The sequence below is a fragment of the Folsomia candida genome, unplaced genomic scaffold (assembly GCF_002217175.1).
Source record: "Folsomia candida strain VU population unplaced genomic scaffold, ASM221717v1 Fcan01_Sc018, whole genome shotgun sequence".
NCBI classification, from domain to species: domain Eukaryota; kingdom Metazoa; phylum Arthropoda; class Collembola; order Entomobryomorpha; family Isotomidae; genus Folsomia; species Folsomia candida.
In genome coordinates, this window is record NW_019091210.1 from 1,913,439 (window position 1) to 1,934,307 (window position 20,869).

Here is a 20,869-nt window from a genome sequence, read left to right on the forward strand (position 1 = left end):
AAAAAAAACTGTAATTTATAAGGAATGTTATAACAATTAATTTTTAATATTTGGTTGGGCCTCCGTTCGCTTTAAGGACGGCTTCAAGGCGTCGAGTCATAGAGTTTACCAAATTCTTGGTCACATCTTCAGAAATGGTTTCCCAAACTTCACGAATTCTGGATTTAAGGCCCGGAATTCCTGAAAAAGATTGTTTTCTTATTTCTCTTTCAATGTGGTCCCACAGATGCTCAATGGGATTCAAGTCTGGAGATTGGGGAGGCCATTCTAGCTTCGGAATTTTTTTTTCTTGAAGTATTCCATGGTGGACTTGGCAGAGTGTTTCGGATCGTTGTCTTGTTGGAAGACAAATCGTCGTCCAAGTCCAAGTTTTCGAACAGATTCCTGGATATTACGGTCAAGTATTCCCTGGTACTTGTATTGGTCCATAATTCCGTCAATAAATTCCATTTTTCCTGCCCCACTTGAAGCCATGCATCCCCACACCATTACCGACCCGCCGCCGTGCTTAACTGTGGGGTTGAGATTTTTTGGATTCAAAGCTTCTTTTGGATACCTCCACACTCTACGACGCCCATCTGACCCACAGACATTGAACTTTGACTCGTCAGTCCATAAAATATGTCCCAGAATGTTTGTGGCTTGGAAATGTGGTCTCTGGCAAACTTCACTCGTTTGGTTGCATTCCTCGGTACAATAAGAGGCTTCCGGACTGCTCTGTGGGATTTCAAATTTCCCTTGTTCAGTGTTCTTTGGATGGTCCTAGGACTAACTTGTTTGTCGAACATCTCCTTGATCTCGGTAGATAGCTTTGGAGCACTAAGTGAGGGTGTAACGTTGACTTTGTTGAGCACGTGGCGTACTTCTCGGTGAGCCAAAATCGGTTTTCGACCACTTCTGACCTTGTTTTGGACTGAACCATTAGCTTTAAAGTTCTTAATGATTGTCTGGATGGTTGTCCTTGCTAATTTATACTTGGTCCATATTTGTCTCTGCGACAGCCCCCTTTTTGTCCACCCTTCCAGTCCTGAATGACAAGATCTCGAATAGCGATAGGAATTTCCTTGCGTGTCGACGCCATCATATTTTTCTGGAAGAAAATTATTTAAAAATTAATGCGGCATATGTTATTGATAGATTTATTAAGTTACCTGATTTTATAAATTGGAGAGATTTTTGTTGTTGACAATTAAAGTGAAGTGGACGTAGACTTTTGTCCGCTCAAATTTCATCCTCTCTCGCTCTGCACTATGATTCTCAGTTTTCCCAGAATTTTCAGAAATAACTCATATGTTTTATGAAATTACGTTAAATTTGTGAGAATTTGATATATCAATGATGAAAATTGGTTCAGTAGTTCAGTGACAATTTGAAAATGAAATTGACGCGACTATGTGGACGTAGACATCTGTCCGACACTGTAGAATAAGATCCACATTCGACATCGAATAACCGTGGGGGCCATTGCCCCACGCCTCCGCGGTGACTGGTGGATAAAAAGTGAGGTAACTCCTACACAATAATTTGTGCTACAGTTGGACTGTTATAAATATAGGTAATCAGAACACTCGGATTTTCATGCCAGAATTTAACAATGCTTTCGAAAGGACAATCCTACTTCTGGTATTGGGTGTACCCCATGAAATTGTGCAACCTAAGTTTCTGTATTCCCTACAAATATGATGAAAAAACGGAATCCTTTCAACTAATTGGGCCCAAGGCGAATCGAATTTATAAAGCGACCCTGCTATCCAATGTGGTTTATCTGTTTCTTATGTGCGCACATTTACTTCTTAATAGAAGCAAAATCACACTTCAGAACGTGCTAATAGGCGCCGACATTATATTTGCCTATTTCACGGCGGGAGTTTGTCGATTAACCTTTTTCATCTTGGAGGACGAGGGGTTATCTCTGCTCAATGGATTTCTACAATTCGAAAGGAACTTGCTGAGAAGTTAGTGAGCTTTTAAAAAAGGCATTAATTTTGTTTAATAATGCAGTAAAATAAAACATGGTTTTGTTTTTGGCGCCTAAGAATATTATGGTCGCAACAGTTTAGCAACATGAGGGAATTACTAAAAATTCACGCCCTTGATAAGAGTAAAATTGCAGAAATTTGTTAGCTACATAACTTCAAAGTATTTGTAGAATTTTGTAAAAGTTTATAAGTTTACCGAATTTACGGGTTTTACAAGGTTAGCAAGTATGAATTGCCTCACTAATTTGTTAGTGAATATTAAATTACAGGTGTTGAATCTTATGCAAATGGTGAAGATTGTATCTTCGCATGGTACAAATGTCTAGGTCTCTAGGTATATGTAGATATTCATATGTATGTACATACATATAAATACAAATTCTCCTTAGACTGACAGTGGCGTAGTTGACCAGAATTCTCAATTTCTGTAAAAGTTCAAACCTGTATGAATATGTACCATATAACGTAAAGCACTAATTTCACGGCTCATTTCCATTTTTTCTAGAAATTTTAAGTCTGTGAGAAACGGTGTCTAAATTTGAGCACATTGTCCACTGGCAAGTTTCCATTTGTTCGAAATGTTGTCGAAGGGACAATCCTACTTCTGGTATTGGGTGTACCCCATAAAATTGTGCAACCTTAGTTTTTGTATTCCCTACAAATACGATGAAAAATCGGAATCCTTTCAACTAATTGGACCCAAGCAGAATCGAGTTTATACTACGACCTTGCTATCCAACTTGGGTTATCTGTTCATTATGTGCGTACATTTGCTTCTTAATAGAAGTAAAATCACACTTCAGAACGTGCTGATAGGCGCTGATATTATATTTGCATACTTCACGGCCGGAGTTTGTCGATTAACATTTTTCATCTGGGAAGACGAGGGGCTCTGCCTGCTCAATGGATTTCTACAGTTTGAAAGGAACTTGCTGAAAAGGTAGTGAGCTTCTAAAAAACATTAATGTTGTTTAATAATGCAATACGATAAAACATATTTTTTTCTGACATCTAAACATATTTTATCCGCAGTAGTGTAGCAAAATGGGGAATTTACATATGTTCGTATTCATTCTAGGCCCATATCAAAAAAAGTTATCAAGTTTGCAACAATTTTAATACTTTTAAAATTAGCGGATCTCATGCCTAGTATTTTTAAAAATTATGCAAGGCGAGCAATAAATATAACCCTCAGCATAAATATAATCTTGTGGGTACCTGTAAAATTATTCGTAAAAGTTATGTAGGTTTCCTTGGACTTAAGTATAGAACTAAATCGTATTTCTAACTGGAAAAACTATAATCTTTGTCAGGGTGAAAGCATTATAATCGTGTTCAAAAATTAATTTTGCCATCTCATATTTAGGTTTCGACAACTTGAGTGACAAGATTCGAAATGGTGTCACGTATGCAAAAGTGGTATTTGTCTTTGCAAACGCATCCTGCGTCTCGATGGGATTCGTGGTGGGAATCCAATTATATTTCGCACCTTGTACTCCACCTTACATTGGATCGATGCGATCTGCCTGCTTAAATCAGGAATCACCGGGACCAATCGACTTTCTCGGAGTGATTTACCTGCTAATTGATGCAGGGATGTATTTTCACGCAGCGCCACCCTCTGGGCTAATCATTGCCAGTTATCTTTTATGCATTGGAATATCTTTACAGGAATATCTTTCTGTAATGTCCGGGTAAGAATACTTATATGTATAGGTTTTAAACATGGCTATCGCTCTGTAATTCGCTGAAAACTTCTGGTTTCTATCACGAAAAAGTAACCAAATTTTCGAGTCAAGGTTTCAACCATAAAATAAAAAAAAAACTAGTAGCGAATGGCCGTACTGATATCAAAATCTTATTTCATGTGGCACGATTGGTTGTAAAAAAAACTTATAGAAACAGTCACTCTTCCTGGAAACTTTCTCAATTAAAACCTCAAGGTTTAAACTTCAAGTTCTGCGACATGCCGCAAATGTGGAAAAACTTTTGTTAATGATTAAATTATTAATTTGTTATATTTTCGATCTATTTGCAGTTTTGATTATTGTCATGGTAAAATTTGTTTCTTATGTACATCCATCTAGAAAATTGATGTTTCGTTGTGACAAGCAGCGACAAAGAGAAACTCAAGTAATCAAATCCTTCCGTGCGTACACTCAATGTCGTATTTTGGTCACCCAGATGAACCTCATGTTTAAGGATTTACTCATTCCCGGGCTTTACGCGGTGCCCTCGATCGGGATAGTTTTCGCCCTTTACGTCATCATCCGACTCCACGGAGTAATTTCGCTGGCAGGGTTGTCGTTCTTTGTCATTCTTCTAATGGATTTTGCCCTAACGATAGCAATTGATCTTGCCGCTGTTGGGTTTGTGTACTCAATTTCGGTTAAGGTGACGGAAAAGTGGAAGAAGTTGGTGTTAAAATATGCATGTTAACAAAGTTTTCCATATTTATCAATTTTTAAGTTTGTCGACTTTTATGAGGGCTGAGCATTTTCCAACCTTTTTCCCAGGACAAGGGATTAAAAGGGTCCTTTTGTTTTTATGCCTCATTAGAAGGGACACTTCGTTTGAGCATAACTCTGCGTAGTTTGTATGGTCACTTCTGACCACATATTATTACATATGTATGAATGTCTCCTATGTACTGTCAAAACCTTAAAACCAAGTTGTTTAATAAAAATCACCATCAGTCTAAAAATATCTTCCAGCGAGATCATTTTTACTTTCATGGTAGCAAAGCCGTTAGTTTGTATGATTCATATTGTTGGTCTCAACCTGCCTCATTGAGTGTCTCAAAAGTGCCCCAGTCTCAGAGTCTGTTAAAGTCTCACAACGAGAAGAACTGTTTCCTGTTCAACACTTGATAAACTGAAGTAGATCAGTGTTATTGTTGTGAAGTGAAAAGGTCAATTCATCAGTTAATAATAGCAGTAAGTCTCCACTGCCCAGTGCCAGTCTGGACGGAGTAAGCCTGTAAAAGTGTGCCGTGAATTGGACCATTGTTTGGACAAGAGACATCAACCCTTTGACTCTACCCGAAGCTGAACCTTCCGCCCGAGGACGAGTTTTATTGAGGACGACCACTCTACCCAAATCCTGAGTTCCCGTCTACCAAATCTCGACCTTTTTCGATTCTACTGCTCTTTATTAGGCAAAGAGAAGGTAACAAGTCTATTTCTGTTTTCGCTTCTGCTTTCCCTACTCCACAACGACAAGATGACATCAACAATCAAAAGAATAGATGTTACGCACATTGTCAAGCTAGACGACACCAATTACGCGAGGTGGAGACTTCAGATAACTTTACTTCTCAAGTCACATGACCTGTGGGAAGTGGTCAACGACACTACCCAACGACCTGCAGATGAAGCACAACAGCCAGCATGGGATAAGAAGGATATACAAGCACAATCCATCATTGTCCCCACTCTCAGTGCCACTCAAACAAATCATATTTATGGCTGTGCTACATCAAAAGCAATGTTTGACAAGCTGAAAAGCATCAATTCAGATTCAAGCTCGCTTAACAAGCAACATACCATGGCTAGATTCTTCAATTACAAAATTGGCAAGAGTCAGTCATTGATTGAAGCATTTGCAGAGGTGGAAGAGCTGGGCAGAAGACTAAATGAAATGGGAGTCGTCATGCCTGAAGCATCCATTGTCACAAAGATTGTCTCAAGTCTCCCCGACGAGGAGTATAATGCCTTCAAAAAGGCATGGGACAGCGTTCCGGATAAGGACCAGAGCATGATAATGCTACTTGCCCGTCTGAAGAAGGAGGAGTTGGAGAGGAAGGAATCCAAACCAGCAGCAACCAATCAAGATGCAGCAAAGGCATTCTTGACCCATGACCAGAAGAAAGGCAAGAAGAAACAGAGCATTGAAGAGTTGAAAAAGGCAACAACCTACCATGGGTGTGGGAAAAAGGGCCACTGGAAAAGGGAATGCAGGAGTAATCCACAAAATCAGAGCAATAAACCTTCAGATAATCCCGCACAAGCCAATAGAAGCCCTGGGAAAGCGTTCATGCTAAATGCAATACAAACCCCCATGCAAGCACCCGTGACTGAACAAGTGTGGCTAAGCGATTCTGGAGCTAACCAGCATGTCTGTGGAGATAAGGCATGGTTTACAAGATATGAAGAGTTTGACACTCCCAAGTCAGTCTTCCTAACGGACAAAAGGGCTACACAAGCACTAGGAAAAGGGACAGTGACACTTGACGCTTACATCAACGGCATATGGGAGGAATGTACCATAGATAACGTGTTGTACATACAAGGGGCTGTCAACCTTTTTTCTGAGGGATCAATGGCTAAGAAAGGGTACTCCATCGTCCGTGACAAGAATGGAGCAACATTTTATCAGGATGGACGGTTTAAGGGGCCAATTGCCGAGTTCCAGAATGATATATATGTCATGAAGTTTCGTCCCACTTCACAAATTATTGCTGCATACATGCATCCCGTGACTAATGCTAAACTATGGCATCAACGCTTGACACACATTAATATGAACTATGTGGTGGACTCCATCAAGAAAGACGCAGTTCGTGGAATTGACCTGGAGGCCGTGTCACATAAAATTATGTGTGAAGACTGTGAGATTGGGAAGCAATCTCGAAAGCCATTTCCAGCCGCAACAAGAAATGCAACGATAAAACCAGGAGAAATGGTCCATATGGACTTAGCCGGAAAAATGCCTGTTGCATCCCTGGGAGGAGCTCAATATTTCTTACTCTTGAAAGACGATGCTACTGGCTTCCGCACTGTATATTTTCTCAAGAGCAAAGACGAAGCCAAGGATCGTATCAAATGCTACATTGAATTTATGGAAAATCAAACAGGAAGAAAGGTCAAGATATGCCGTTCAGACAATGGTGGAGAATTCTGTAATTCTACTTTGGCATCATACTTCAGAGACCGGGGAATAATTCATGAAACAACCGTCAGCTACAATCCAGAAATGAATGGGAGGTCCGAACGTGAAATAAGAACTTTAAAAGACTGTGCTCGAACTATTCTGCTGGCAGCTAAATTACCCGAATCTTTATGGGCTGAAGCCGTTGCCACCACCGTCTACGTCCACAACCGAATACTGGACAAGCAAAGTCCAAATATAACCGCATTTGAAGCAATATTTGGCAAGAAACCTTCACTCCGTCATTTGAGAGTCTTTGGTAGCGTAGCATTTGCACATATACCAGCCCAGAAAAGGACGGTCTGGGGAGCAAAGGGAGAGCGACTTATCCTGTGTGGGTACGCATCAGAGAGCAAGAAATATCGTCTTTACGACCCTGAGTCCGGACAAGTGGTTGAGGCAAGAAATGTATCTTTCCACGAAGAAGCTTTTGAACCGACAGTAATGATACATGGCGAAGAAGAAAGAGATGAACCTGATGAATCCAAATCTGAAAAAGATGATGCAAAAGATGATGCACAAGATGATGCACAAGATGATGCAGAATGGACGGACGAGGAGAAATACGATCCCGAGGACCCACAGCCTGATCAAGTTGACCCACAGCCAGTACAACCTGACAACGAGAAAATGGGTGACGAATTAGAAGTCCAAGTTAAAACTGAAAAAGGAGACTACACGGCTCGCATTCCATCGCAAGGGACGACACGTGTTGTCTTGCCTGAAACAAGTAAAAAATCAGGAACCACTCGCAATTTAAGAGACAGAGCTAAAATTAAGAAACCAGATAGATATCAAGCTCATGCCATTTATGCAGACAAAGAACCTTCAACTTATAAAGAAGCCGTTGAGTCTAAAGAGAAGGAAGAATGGATAAAGGCAATGCAAGATGAGATTGAAAGTCATAAGAAAAATGGGACTTGGAAATACGTGAAGAGGCCAGCCAATGCAAGATTGCTTGACAGTAAATGGGTATACAAGCTTAAACGTAAAATGGATGGAACAATTGATCGATTTAAAGCCCGGCTTGTCATACGAGGGCATAGACAGAAAGAAGGCGTCGACTATTTTGAGACATTCTCCACCGTATCTCGGTACGAGTCCATAAGACTTCTACTAAGTATAGCTGCAGCAAAGAAAATGCATATCGCACAGCTGGATGTCCAGACAGCCTATCTCTACGGGATTCTAAAGGAGACCATATACATGTCACAACCTGAGGGTTTCCACAATGGAGATGACTCCATCGTGTGCCTCCTGATCAAGGCTTTATATGGATTGAAACAGGCTGGAAGAACCTGGAATGAAACATTCACCGAATTTCTCGAGAAATTCGACTTGCACCCATGTTACTGCGATCCCTGTATATTTGTTGGAGATGTTGATGCAATAATCACTTATCTCAGCTTATGGGTGGATGATTCACTGGTCATTGGAAAAGATAAAAATGCCGTGCAGAAGATCATCAATGCAATCAAATCCTACTTTGAAATAACGATAATGGAGCCCACAGCCTATGTTGGGATGCAAAAAATCAGAGATGGAAATGATGGTTTACTTTTGTCACAACCTTTTTACATCCGTAACCTGCTTGAAAAGTACAATATGCTGGAGTGCAACCCGACGAATGTGCCGATGCAACCTCATGCAGGAGAACTCGTCCCAGCCGCAACAATAAACGAGACCCTTCCGTATCGACAGCTCGTTGGATCATTAATTTACCTAGCCAAGTGCACACGTCCTGACATCTCATATGCAGTGTCCCGCCTGTCTCAGTTTATGCACGCATACGACGAAACTCACTGGAAAGCTGCAAAGCAAGTCCTCCGCTATTTAAAAGGCACCGAGGAACTCGGAATCAAATACAAACCGTGTGAGGATATGATTCTCAGGGGATATACAGATGCAGATTATGCTTCCGACAAGATGGATAGAAAATCTACAACAGGTTTTGTCTTCATGCTAAATGACAGCGTTATTTCATGGTCAACCCAAAAGCAACCCATTGTCTCAATGTCATCAATGGAAAGTGAATATATATCTCTCGCTTCTGGAGCGCGTGAAGCCGTTTGGTTACGACGATTTCTAGAAGAATTAGGATTCCCACAAGAGTCCCCAACAATAATTCATGTTGACAACCAGAGTGCAATAAAATTGGTCAAAAATCCAGAGATGCACTCAAGATCCAAGCACATCGATGCCCGGTAACACTACACAAGAGAGCTAGTTAGTACAGGACAGTTGGCAATTGAATATGTACATACCAGTGAACAAATTGCAGATGGATTAACTAAGCCACTACTGAAGACCCAGCATTTCAAGATGAGACACGATCTCAGTATGGAAAGAAATGAGACAAAGGAGAGCAAGGACAACCCAACTAAAGTAAAGAGAGGTCCCCTCCAAGCCAACTTCTCACTGATGAGCCTTCTCACCATCCTTCTTATGTTTATTACGCAAGCTTGTGGGGTGACACATCAGAATGCGATCCCTTTACTATGGAAAAAGAGTCCAATCCCAGTTACAACGGGATATAACCAAGTCCACTTGCTCGTCAAATTCATGAACCCGTGCGAAATTTTAACACAGGATCTACTCCATAAGGATCTAAGTGCCTATGCAACCGAGAAATGTAACAAAATATACGACGAAATGTTCCTGGATGAGCTAGAAAAAATGTGCCCTAAAAGAAAATTCTCCGATCATATTAATTCGCGACATACCAGAGAGATTGGACGAAGAGTGAAGAGAGTCCTCCCATTACTTGCAGTTGGAGTAATAATTGGTGTGACTGTCCTTGTAGCCGGCTTATCAGTTGGTGGAGCAATCAATTCGTTTGTTCAAACTGGAAGAATCTCTGCTTTGCAAGGAACAGTAGCGGAACAAAGAGAGATGCTGGATGAATTGGAACGTCGCGTGGAAATATCGGAAAGAGAGATTGAGAAGCTTAAGGTTAGCCTAAATGCTACACTAGAACAGCTTCAGCTACATCAGCTTGATCACGACGAACTCAAGGGAAAATCCATTGACACCAATTTCGCAATTGCCTACCTTACCAGTCGCCTCATGATAGGTAGAGAAATAATTAGAGAAGCAACAAGACAGTGGCGGCGAGGAAAAGTTTACGCACCACTAATGGATTTCTTTAATTTCACGTTACCCTGTGGTGATGCTTGCCCAGTCAGCTTCGCACAATCTCAAAAGTGCGAAATATCAGATGACAGAACCAAGCTGTATGTGGACTTCACAGCAACTGAAATTAACAAAGATTTGCAACTCATCGAGGCAGACTCCTTCGATCTCAAAGTTGAAAGGAAGAATGAAACCTGCGTTCTAAAGTACAAGGGACCCCATAATGCCATCCTTTCTACGAAAGATGACTGCGTATACTCCATCAATGTTAAGGAGCCTACAACCCCCGACCTAATTGTTTCGCCCACTCGAGGATGCACGCCAACAGCGAAAACAAAGAACTCCAATCACTTTGACATAGACCATTGTTATGACAAGAACCTTGCTGAACCATGGGATTTTGTACAAATCAAACTACACCATGGACAATATCATATCTACTGCCCTGGGTCCAATATTACCATTGAGAGGAAGCTGCAACAATGCCCTGCTAGCGTGTTCATCCTTCCAATGAATGCTAATTTTAAAATAAATGATATTGAATTTTCAGGAACTGAATCCAGCCTTGTTCACCAAGAGGTAGTCGACCCACTATTCACGATGAAAGCCAACTGGCACTTGCAGCCTAGTTTCAACTGGACCAGTCTGATGATCAATGGTTCCACTGACGAAGGAGGGTCAATCCACTACCACACACGCAATGAACCAGCCTGGTCAACAATGGAATGGATCTTAACCCTTTGCATACTAATAATAGTTGCTCAAGCCACTCTTTGTGTTTTCCTTTTTCTGAAAAGCCGGCCAAATGTAATTTCGGTTAGGGCAAATCCAGTGGAAACTGCCGATATTGAACTTTAAAAATTGAGGGAGGATGTTAAAATATGCATGTTAACAAAGTTTTCCATATTTATCAATTTTTAAGTTTGTCAACTTTTATGAGGGCTGAGCATTTTCCAACCTTTTTCCCAGGACAAGGGATTAAAAGGGTCCTTTTGTTTTTATGCCTCATTAGAAGGGACACTTCGTTTGAGCATAACTCTGCGTAGTTTGTATGGTCACTTCTGACCACATATTATTACGTATGTATGAATGTCTCCTATGTACTGTCAAAACCTTAAAACCAAGTTGTTTAATAAAAATCACCATCAGTCTAAAAATATCTTCCAGCGAGATCATTTTTACTTTCAGTTGGAAAATCTGAGGATGAAGAGTGAAGCGAGGAAAATTGCGAAATCGTTTCCCCCGTTAAAGATACGATTCGGTAATAATTACGTGGATCATATGACCTCATTGACCGTGCTGGATCATTGTCTGAGTTTGACGGTGTCGCTTCTACTTATAACGTAAATAGTGAAGAAGTAGCTTAATATCTTATTGATTGTTCTTATTTAATTTTCAGTTGTGCAATGGACAAAATCATTAAAAATATGTTTACTAAATTAACACTGCATTTGAATTTGTATATTTAATTCTGTAGGTGGACACTGCACATTGTGTAGTCCATGCTTCTGTCCTTAATCAGAGTGTCCCTAAATATTATTTGTATGACGCATGTCATCATATACGTATTTAAGTCGGAATCGTGGGAAAAATGAGACTAATTTTACAATAAGGTGGAATAACTCGCACACCATATTATGACAAGGATGCATAAAAATGAGAGTTTATCTGTAATGTGTATGTATAAGTAAAAGCTACATTTGTCAAAGCAATAAGTTCGGTATTCCCTATTTGTATCGGTCATATAAAAATAGCTAATCGTGGTTGTGGCGGCAGCATTTATAAAAAGTTTTGGTAATCAATGTCTAAAAAGTGAAACGAGACAATTTCATGAGACCTATTTTACCCTGTAGCCAAATTGAGCAAGTGTGTCGTAAAATCGTAAAGCAGATTTCATAAAATTGTCACGTGTAAGTAATAAGACATTAATTTTCCAACCTAGTGTATCGTGGTTGTGACAACGGCATGGACACAAATTTGTGTTATTAAGCGAGCAATAATGACAGTAGTGCATATGTGTCATGTTTAAAACATTCAAAATGATTCGTATCGATGAACTCAATGCAAAATTAGTAGCAATTAACTGAGTGTCTCACTTATTAAACGCCATAGTTTACATGTCTTATCAATATTACCTAAGAAATTCTGACTGTTTGCACATATTAAAGCTTTAGTTGACCTTCCTATGTATGTACATATGTATGCACTTATTTACTTATCGTGGTCATCATCATTACCTGTAACGAACGACTATCATTTTAATCTGAAACTCTGCATTTTTTATACAAACTCATCCTACATGAATTAAAGAAAGTGCCCAAGTTTATTGCTTATTTAAATTGGTATAGTGCACGCAAGTTAATGTGTGTATGTATGTAATATCCACACAGCAATTTGTACGAGAGTTGAAGTGTAGCTAACGATACGTGTTTCATCAGAGCACTGGGCAATTCCTTGCCAGAATGTAGCCATGTTGTCTAGGGGCCAATCCTACTTTTGGTACTGGGTGTACCCCATGAAATTGTGCAACCTCAGTTTTTGTATTCCCTACAAATACGATGAAAAATCGGAATCCCTTCAACTACTTGGTTCCAGGTCGAGACCAATTTATAAGACGACCGTGCTATCTCAAGTAGTTTATCTGTTCCTCATGTGCGCACATTTATTGCTAAATCGAGACAAAATCGCACTTCACAACTTTCTAAAAGGCGCCGTTATTATATTCGCCTACATGACGTCAGGAGTTGGTCGATTAACATTTTTCATCTGGGAGGACGAGGGGCTCTCCCTGCTCAATGGATTTTTACAGTTTGAAAGGAATTTGCTGAAAAGTAAGTGAGCTTTTATAAATATATTTCCGTCATTTGACAATCTTGGAGTATTTTATTCACGACGGCGAAATGGGGGAATATGGAGGCAATGAAGGTATTCATTCACAGCGAGTTCGAATGGATTGAGACGTTAGAAAAAAAGGTTTTAAAGCTAGGGGAACGTCCATATATTACGCCATCATTTTAGTGGGTGAGTGGTTTAGGCTATCCTGTCTTTTCCATGTTAAAATTCAGTATCCCTTCCCTTAATGTTTACGCTGGGTGAGTGGTTGCTAAAATCGAAAATTTTTGATGACGTAATATATGGATGGCCCATAATTCTCCATTTTAAAAAATAATTGGTTTGAATCAAGTATTTGTAGAATTATGTTAGGTGAGCGTGGCAACTTGATATGAATTCCCTCTCACAAATATATCTATTATATACCATTATTCTAGTAAAATCTTTTGTTTTGTGGGGACCAATCATGAAAATACTTAAAATGCTTAAAAATTAAATTTTCCTCGCAGAATTTGACAACCTAAGTGACAAAATTCGAAGTGGTGCTACGTACGCAAAGGCGACATTTGTCTTGGCAAACGCATCCTGTGCGTCGATGGGTATCGTTGTGGGAATCCAGTTATATTTTGCACCTTGTACCCCGCCGTACCTTGTATCCATGAGGTCCACCTGTTTAATGCCGGGGAGCCAAGGATCGCTCGACTTTCTCGGCATGATCTTCATACTAATTGATGCCGGGATGTACTTCCACGGAGCGCCACCTGCCGCGCTGATCATTGCCAGTTACCTTCTGGGCATGGGAGCATCGTTACAAGAATATCTGTCCGTCATATCGGGGTAAAATACACGCAAATAAGTATGTAAATATGTTTGATTTTCTAATTTGGCAACCACATATTAGCAAGCTGAAAATGTTTAGTTTTTTGCGGAAAACTAGAAAATTTACGAATTTTGAGCAAGGTATCAGGCACAAATTAGACAACGGAAGTTTTTAGGCCAAAATCTTATTTCGAATAGACAAATGAGCGCTATATAATCTTAAGAACACTCAAACTTCCTGGAAAAATTATCTAACTAAAACCTTACTGATTTCCAGGATAAGGTTTTACGACAATTTTTTAAAAACTTCGTTATTGTGTTACACATAATTTGTGTATTTTCCATACATAAGTTCGAAATCGATGTTCAACATTCGAAAGTTGTCGTCAATATTTTTATAGTGATTATTGATGATCGTAGTGACGTCTTTTCCACACAGCGACAAAGAGAAACTCAAGCAATCACGTCATTCCGAAAATACACTGAATGTCGCCTTCTGGTCACACAGATGAACCTCATGTTCAAAAACTTATTTATTCCCGGTCTTTACTCGGTTGCCTCGAACGGTATAGTTTTCGCACTTTACGTCATCATCCGACTCCATGGAGTAATCTCGCTGGCCGGCTTGTCATTCTTTATCATGATTCTCATGGATTTTGCCCTCACCGTGGCGGTTGACCTCGCCGCAGTTGGTCACGTGTACTCAATTTCAGCCCATGTGTCCGAGAAGTGGAAGAAGATGGAATACCTGGGTAGGAGGAGTGAAGCAAGGAAGATTGCGAAATCGTTTCCCCCGTTAAAGATACGATTCGGTAATAATTACGTGGATCATTTGACCTCATTGACCGTCCTGGATCATTGCCTGAGTTTGACGGTATCGCTCCTACTGATGACGTAGTGTGTATTAATTCATATGAATTATCTACCTTTTGGACGTTTTCAGACATCATTTGTTACAAGGGCAAGATCATAAAAATATTTTTACCTGATTAGCAACATTTAAATGTGTATATAGATATATTTATTTACATATGTGTGCAGTAACTGGTTACTGTCTTTAACCACTGTTATGTTGCGTGTTGTTAATTAATATTTGTAATCATCATACAACAACAAAATATTAAAAATATTCTCAATTGAGACAATTAATACTAAGGGAAACATAATGTTACATCACTCATGCGAACGATTTTTGATTCTTAGTCGACATACATATGTATGTATGTATGTATTTATATAGTACTTTCTTAACTTAGGATTAATTAATTGCATATAGTAATTTACTATGTAAGTACACATATTGATAGCTTTAGGCTAATTCAAGTACGAACTGTTAAGCAACACAACAGGGACAAAATTTATTATTTATGTACATCGATTATCCCCATTTACATATGTATGTATACCTTGTAAAATTATATATTCCAAATTAAATTTCCTCGGGAATGTTGAAGTATTGTGAAATTACTTATTTATGTTTCCGCCTATCCGCACGAAAACAAATAATTATAGATAACACTATCCAGCACATGGCTGTAATAAATCCCCGCACGACGTTGGGGTGCGTAACGCTCCACCCTTTCAAACAAATTGATCTGAACGCATCGACTTGAAAGGTCGTTGGGAGCAGATAATTACAAAGTTGACGATATGTCCAAGGTATTGTTTCCGTAGGCCAAGCCATTCCTTAATGTGTAAAAATTCATTTTAAAAAATGTAAGACTTGCTATTCAATAAATTGTACAAAAGCACCATAGGCACGTTTAGGCTTAAAAACATACAAAACTCTAAAAAAATTTAGCGTTAAAAAAATTTATGCGCACTTGAAGGAACACGTGTGCAATGTATACTTATACATTAACAAATTAACAAAGCTTTGAAAAATTATAAATCTGCAAAATTACTCACAATGGGAACACAAACCATGTTCAACCAAGATTAATTTTTTTACCACAGCAGTTTGAAAGATTCGCCCGTTAAAAACAACTTTTAGTTCAACACTTCCGGAGATGGGCAAAGTTCATTACGCAAAAACGTTCGATTACCGCCATAGGCAACGATTCTACTTGAAAACCAAGCGTTTTCGCGGATTTGCGGCGCGCATAACGCTCCGAAAAAATAATCTGGGATGAACAAGGTTCGTGCACCCTTGTTACTAATAATTTACAAATATTCTCTAACTAAAGTTTTGCAATATGTATCTTACCAGAAGAAAATGATTGGATAATCGCTGAACACTTGATTATCATAATCGTCTCTATAATACCGTCCCAATACGTCGCAATCATCCAACCTTTATCCCGAAAGTACAAAATTTCTTTAATTAAATTTTGCTTAAGTATTTACCTTACCAGCGCAATTAAACTTTTCGTACCATACGCAGTTCCTGACATTGAAGACACATAAGCAAAGAGAATCACGGTAGCCATAGAGCCGGAAATCTCCATGCCATACACACCACAAAATAGTGAAAGAAAAATTCCAATTTGCATCAATCCCTGGATCGAGTTAGTGAACGCATTTCCCACAATTTTGTGCATTAGGGTGACCCCAGCCGCGTAATCTCTATCTTCTAAACCTTCACTTCGATCTAACGTCCATAGAACGCCGCTTGCGTGAGTGCGTGAGTGCGTGAGTGCTTGCAGGATAAATATGAAGCTGCAATTTAAAGATTTACCCGGTATACTCTTAAAAATAATATTATCCATTTGAAAAATAAATGCACTTACGATTCTAAATTAAGCAAATTACACTAATCCAAAGTAGACTTTACTCTTTATCAACCTAACGTTATTCTGGATTTGGTAGTTTGATAGAATTGAGAGTTGATTTACTTTTCAAAAAGGCATATATTTTATAGGAGTATATGAAATAAATTTAAAAAATACGTTCAGGGTGGTTTAAATGTCTGGTTACAATAGAAAATTTTTTAATGAGAAAAATTCGTAAATTTCTATTAGTTACGGATTTGGGATTGGGATTTGTATTAATTTTTATCAAAACTTATGGAACATTGATGACAAGGTTCTTAAAATATTGAATTTCAGAGGCAAAATTTCGGTAACTAATGGAGATTTTCGAATTTTTCCCATTAAAAAATTTTGTAACCTGACATTTAAACCACCCTGTATATAAAATATTTTTAAAAAATCAAAAATTAAGTTACTATGAATGAAAAAGATTAATACACTTCGGAACTTATTAAAACTAAGCATACATACATAAAATCAGGTACTAGCTCGAATACTTATTTCATTGCCAAATATTTTGCGATCCAAACAACAGATTGTTATTAACGAATCCCTACACTGAGAATAAAATGTAAGCAAATTGCTACTGGGTGGTGTCTATATATGACCTCACCGGTTTGGTAGCGATTTGCTACGGAATTGTAGTAAATTTGCTCCCACATTTTGACTAACCGTAACAGCGGGATAAGGAAATGCTACAAGATGGTAGCAAATTTACTACAATTTTGTAGCAAATCGCTACCGAACCGGTGAGGTCATATATAGACACCGCCCACTAGCAATTTGCCTACATTTTATTTAGAGTGTATTAATTTTATATTAAATATAAACTCACATAATCATTACACCCGGCTCAATGAATGAAATGAACTCGCTGTCAATTCTCCCATATATCGCGCCAAACTAAAAGATCAAATATAAAATAAGACAAAATTTAAACAGTACTGATTTCGTGATCAAGTTTGTCACCTTAAGAGGTAGACGAACCCTACTCTTATCAATGTCACATGCAACTACTGCATTCTCTATGAACTCGTAGTACTTCTGTATGAGCATTTCATATATCTGTGTAGTTCTGATGGAATCTAGATTTTAAGAAATATTCTCCTATGAATTTGTTTAAATATGTTTGTACATGTTTGCTTATCTACTTGACGCATCCATCTTGACAGATATATTTGAACCAAGTATTGTTTCGTTATCTGAGAAAATCCTGTGTAATATTCGGAGTCTCATGTGATCTGCAAAATTATGTGAAAATTCCAAAAATCCTAGCGTATTTCCTAATTGCACATTTCGCATCGCATCTTCATGGGAATCCGTAGCCACCTACGTATCATGATTCATGAATAATTGCTTAATCTCTGATATAAAAATAAGTGAGCATGACAATAAGTTGACAATGGAACCATTGTGTACCCAGTCAAACTCGTTATCATCGAACAGTTTAAGGAAGTCGCAAATTCCAGTATTTTCCAGACAATTGTTGGAAAGGGATGTGTTCACGGTGCACAATGCAGTGCTAGTATTGCCATTTCCGTTTGAGATGAGTCCAATCCTTGTTCCTTTCGGCGTGGGACCGACGATAGTTTCAAATGATACAATCAAAATTATTGGTATTATTACTTGCGCGAACAAAAATCTATTAAGACAATGAAGACATCATTTAGTAGCTATTTTTCAAAATTTCCGAATTTGAGTAGAACATATGTACCTGAAATCGCGGCGACGTCTATGCCAAGTTTTTACTATGACTCCCAAAATTGCACGATAATTATCAATTTTGACCTCTAAGGGCGGTATGGAATCGTTGTTTCGTAGCGTGGCGTGTTGAAATGTTCTGCTTGATCGAAATTCTTCCCACTTCGTCGCGTTCAGTGCACATTCATCCATGTGGCACAATTTACTGCACGCTTCCTCCAAACTGGTGGAGTTACATTGGGACAAAATATTTTGTGGGATGTCCTCCACCAAAAGTTTCCCTCGACGCATTAACCCAAGCTGATACATGATCGATTGATAAATTTAAAAGTAGGTAATCATAAATTTGTGGCGGGTTTTATGCTATTTTCGTGATATGCATACCTTGTCACATCGTGACGTCTCTTCAATGTAATGGGTAGATATTATTATGGTTTTGGCATGTTGACGGGATATTTGAGTTAGATACTCCCAAATTCTAAGACGAAATGATGGTATTACTTTTTACCAAAATTTTACATACGTAAGAATGTGTGAGATAACCTACTTTTGCCTCAAGAGTGGATCCAGGCCTACGGTAGGCTCTAAGTAAAATGGGGTCATCAGTTAGTTACATCGTCTTAATCGAAATAATATAAGCTCAAATTATTACCGTCCAGGATAAGGACTGGTGGATCATGTATCATTGCCACGGCGAGTGACACCCTCCGCATTTGGCCACCGCTTAAAAAATTAGTTCGCTTAGGTTTAGCTTTGTAATTCAAAACCCATATTTAAATCAGACTCACCTTAAGTTCCGCACCCCGGAATTTATGCTAGGTAAATTAAGAAAGGACGATAAAAATTCAATTCGTTCTTGTACGTGGGTAGGTTTCATGGCATAAATAGAGCCAAAATATTCAAAGACTTCTCGAATCGTCAAAATCCCTAAGAGTGCAATTTCCTGAAATATTGCAAAAATACAAATTAAAATTGGTTAAATTATACTGTACAGAGATAGTCATGAGGGCACAGCTTGTGTCACCATGGAATAATGCAGAATAGTGGCATCCAAATTTCTAGGATTTTTGTAGCAATAATTTTTGCAAAATTGTGTATCTAATTTTTCCCTAATAAATATTCTACACTGTTAGTGCAAAAAATTACGTAAAACTCTAGAAACATATCCTACGCTACCTGAGGCATCCACCCACACAAATTGGCCAGACTTCCTTGCTTCTTTTTCAGTTTTCCAAATACGATTATTTCTCCAGCGTCCACTTCTCTCAAACCAACTATGCAAGAGAGCAGGGTCGTCTTTCTAAACAATTACATATGTAAATTAGTAAAAATCACGGAACAAAATATTTTCACAATATGAACTGGGAGGCTTGTAATATATACATCCGTACCCGCATCCACTCGCCCCAAGGAGACCATAACTAAATAAAGGTGAATATACTATAAATTCACTACATATAAATTAATATGTACTCTAGTAATTTAGAATACAATTACAATTAGCCTATGCTATTTTTATGTTTGCTTGCGCAAATAATAATAATATTCCCCGCTTAAAAGTAAATTAACCCTTAATTTTAAATTAAGTAAAATATGTATATCAAATCCAGAGTAATTTGAAATTGACAGATAGTAAATTTTGCTCATGATTGATTTGATATACATACTTAGATAGTTTACTTAATTTGCATGTATGCAAATTAAGGGTATCTTTACTTTTGAAAAGGGAAATATAATCTTTGAGAATATGTTTAAACTTAAAGCTACATAAATCCAGAATCGAGACGTGACTTCTAATTAGCACATATCTATGCATACGTCCGACAGACCCGGAAGTGACATATTTTAGTAACTTACATTTCTCCTACGGCAACATTCAAATTGAGATTATTCAGCACGAGTTCGCCACAAGATTCGTACCTCTTCACAATATTGCGTACTGTTAAGGCCATTGTTTTCCTAGAGACTTATCACAACTGCCAGTATTCAATTTAAGTGATTTTTTTGGAAACTTATGAATACTTCCGTCTTGCGCATTTTTTCCAATTTACCTGTAAAGCGTAGTTTATGAAGTACTGTTTAACTCGATATTTTCTACACACTTAGAAATCCAATTATAATCAGAAAGTATCAGAAATTATAATCAGAAAGTAAACGTATATGACTCTACCGCCGTTGTTACCGATTGGTTATAAATTTACCACCAGTTGGTGAGCAACTTATCACCAGTGGCAAATAGTTATAACCAATCGGTGACAAATTTATCACCACGGCGGTTGAGTCATATACATACGTTTACTTTCCGGTTATAATCGTGACCGAATTTGTAAGAGTGTTGAGGTCTTTATGTAGATTCAAGTACTCACGACACTCAAATAGTAATACTCATCCCAAGCTCGAATAAGATCGAAATGATGCTTTTTGTATTGAAAAGACGGCTATCATAAACCGGGGTGTTCGGAAATGCTCTCATGGATTATCAATTCAATCGCTGAAGTTTATTGTGTACATGCATATGTGTGCATAACTATGTGCGGACAACTGAGGAGGGGAGCTTGCGAGGTTGATAATAACAGATCTTGATGTCCTTTGCATATGTGGTAGGGTCCCATGAGTGTACTAAAACCCTGAAGTGGTTTGACTCCATGGCCACATTTGCGCCCGCCACACCCACTCCAAAATACCAAAAAAACGCTTTCACTCCAGTTTTCACTCACTCAAATCCAC

General features: G+C 38.5%; 2 protein-coding genes across 17 annotated transcripts; one reads left to right on the top strand and one right to left on the bottom strand.

Annotated features, from left to right (window-relative positions):
• Positions 1-8,482: 8,482 nt before the first annotated feature.
• On the top strand, positions 8,483-10,365 carry LOC118437987 (secreted RxLR effector protein 161-like). Its single transcript, XM_035857608.1, has one exon. It carries the CDS (start codon positions 8,514-8,516, stop codon positions 9,114-9,116), a length of 603 nt encoding a protein of 200 aa, XP_035713501.1. The 5' UTR covers positions 8,483-8,513; the 3' UTR covers positions 9,117-10,365.
• A 4,324-nt stretch (positions 10,366-14,689) lies between these two features.
• LOC110857451 (ABC transporter G family member 23-like) lies at positions 14,690-20,667 on the bottom strand. 16 transcript variants are annotated; one of them, XM_035857790.1, is made up of 17 exons: positions 20,436-20,667; positions 20,194-20,243; positions 20,000-20,108; positions 19,534-19,563; positions 19,319-19,442; positions 18,931-19,085; positions 18,795-18,865; positions 18,690-18,726; positions 18,527-18,620; positions 18,156-18,442; positions 17,861-18,083; positions 17,593-17,770; positions 17,411-17,526; positions 17,277-17,344; positions 16,066-16,349; positions 15,898-15,984; positions 14,690-15,377 (listed from the first exon to the last, which is right to left on the bottom strand). In XM_035857790.1, exons 3-17 carry the CDS (start codon positions 20,092-20,094, stop codon positions 15,160-15,162), a joined length of 2,067 nt encoding a protein of 688 aa, XP_035713683.1. In that variant the 5' UTR covers positions 20,095-20,108; positions 20,194-20,243; positions 20,436-20,667; the 3' UTR covers positions 14,690-15,159. The 16 variants fall into 16 exon arrangements, with proteins under 16 accessions (XP_035713683.1, XP_035713684.1, XP_035713686.1 ...); XM_035857791.1 differs by having other exon boundaries at positions 20,000-20,118; XM_035857793.1 differs by having other exon boundaries at positions 20,000-20,118; positions 20,194-20,263.
• Positions 20,668-20,869: the final 202 nt, after the last annotated feature.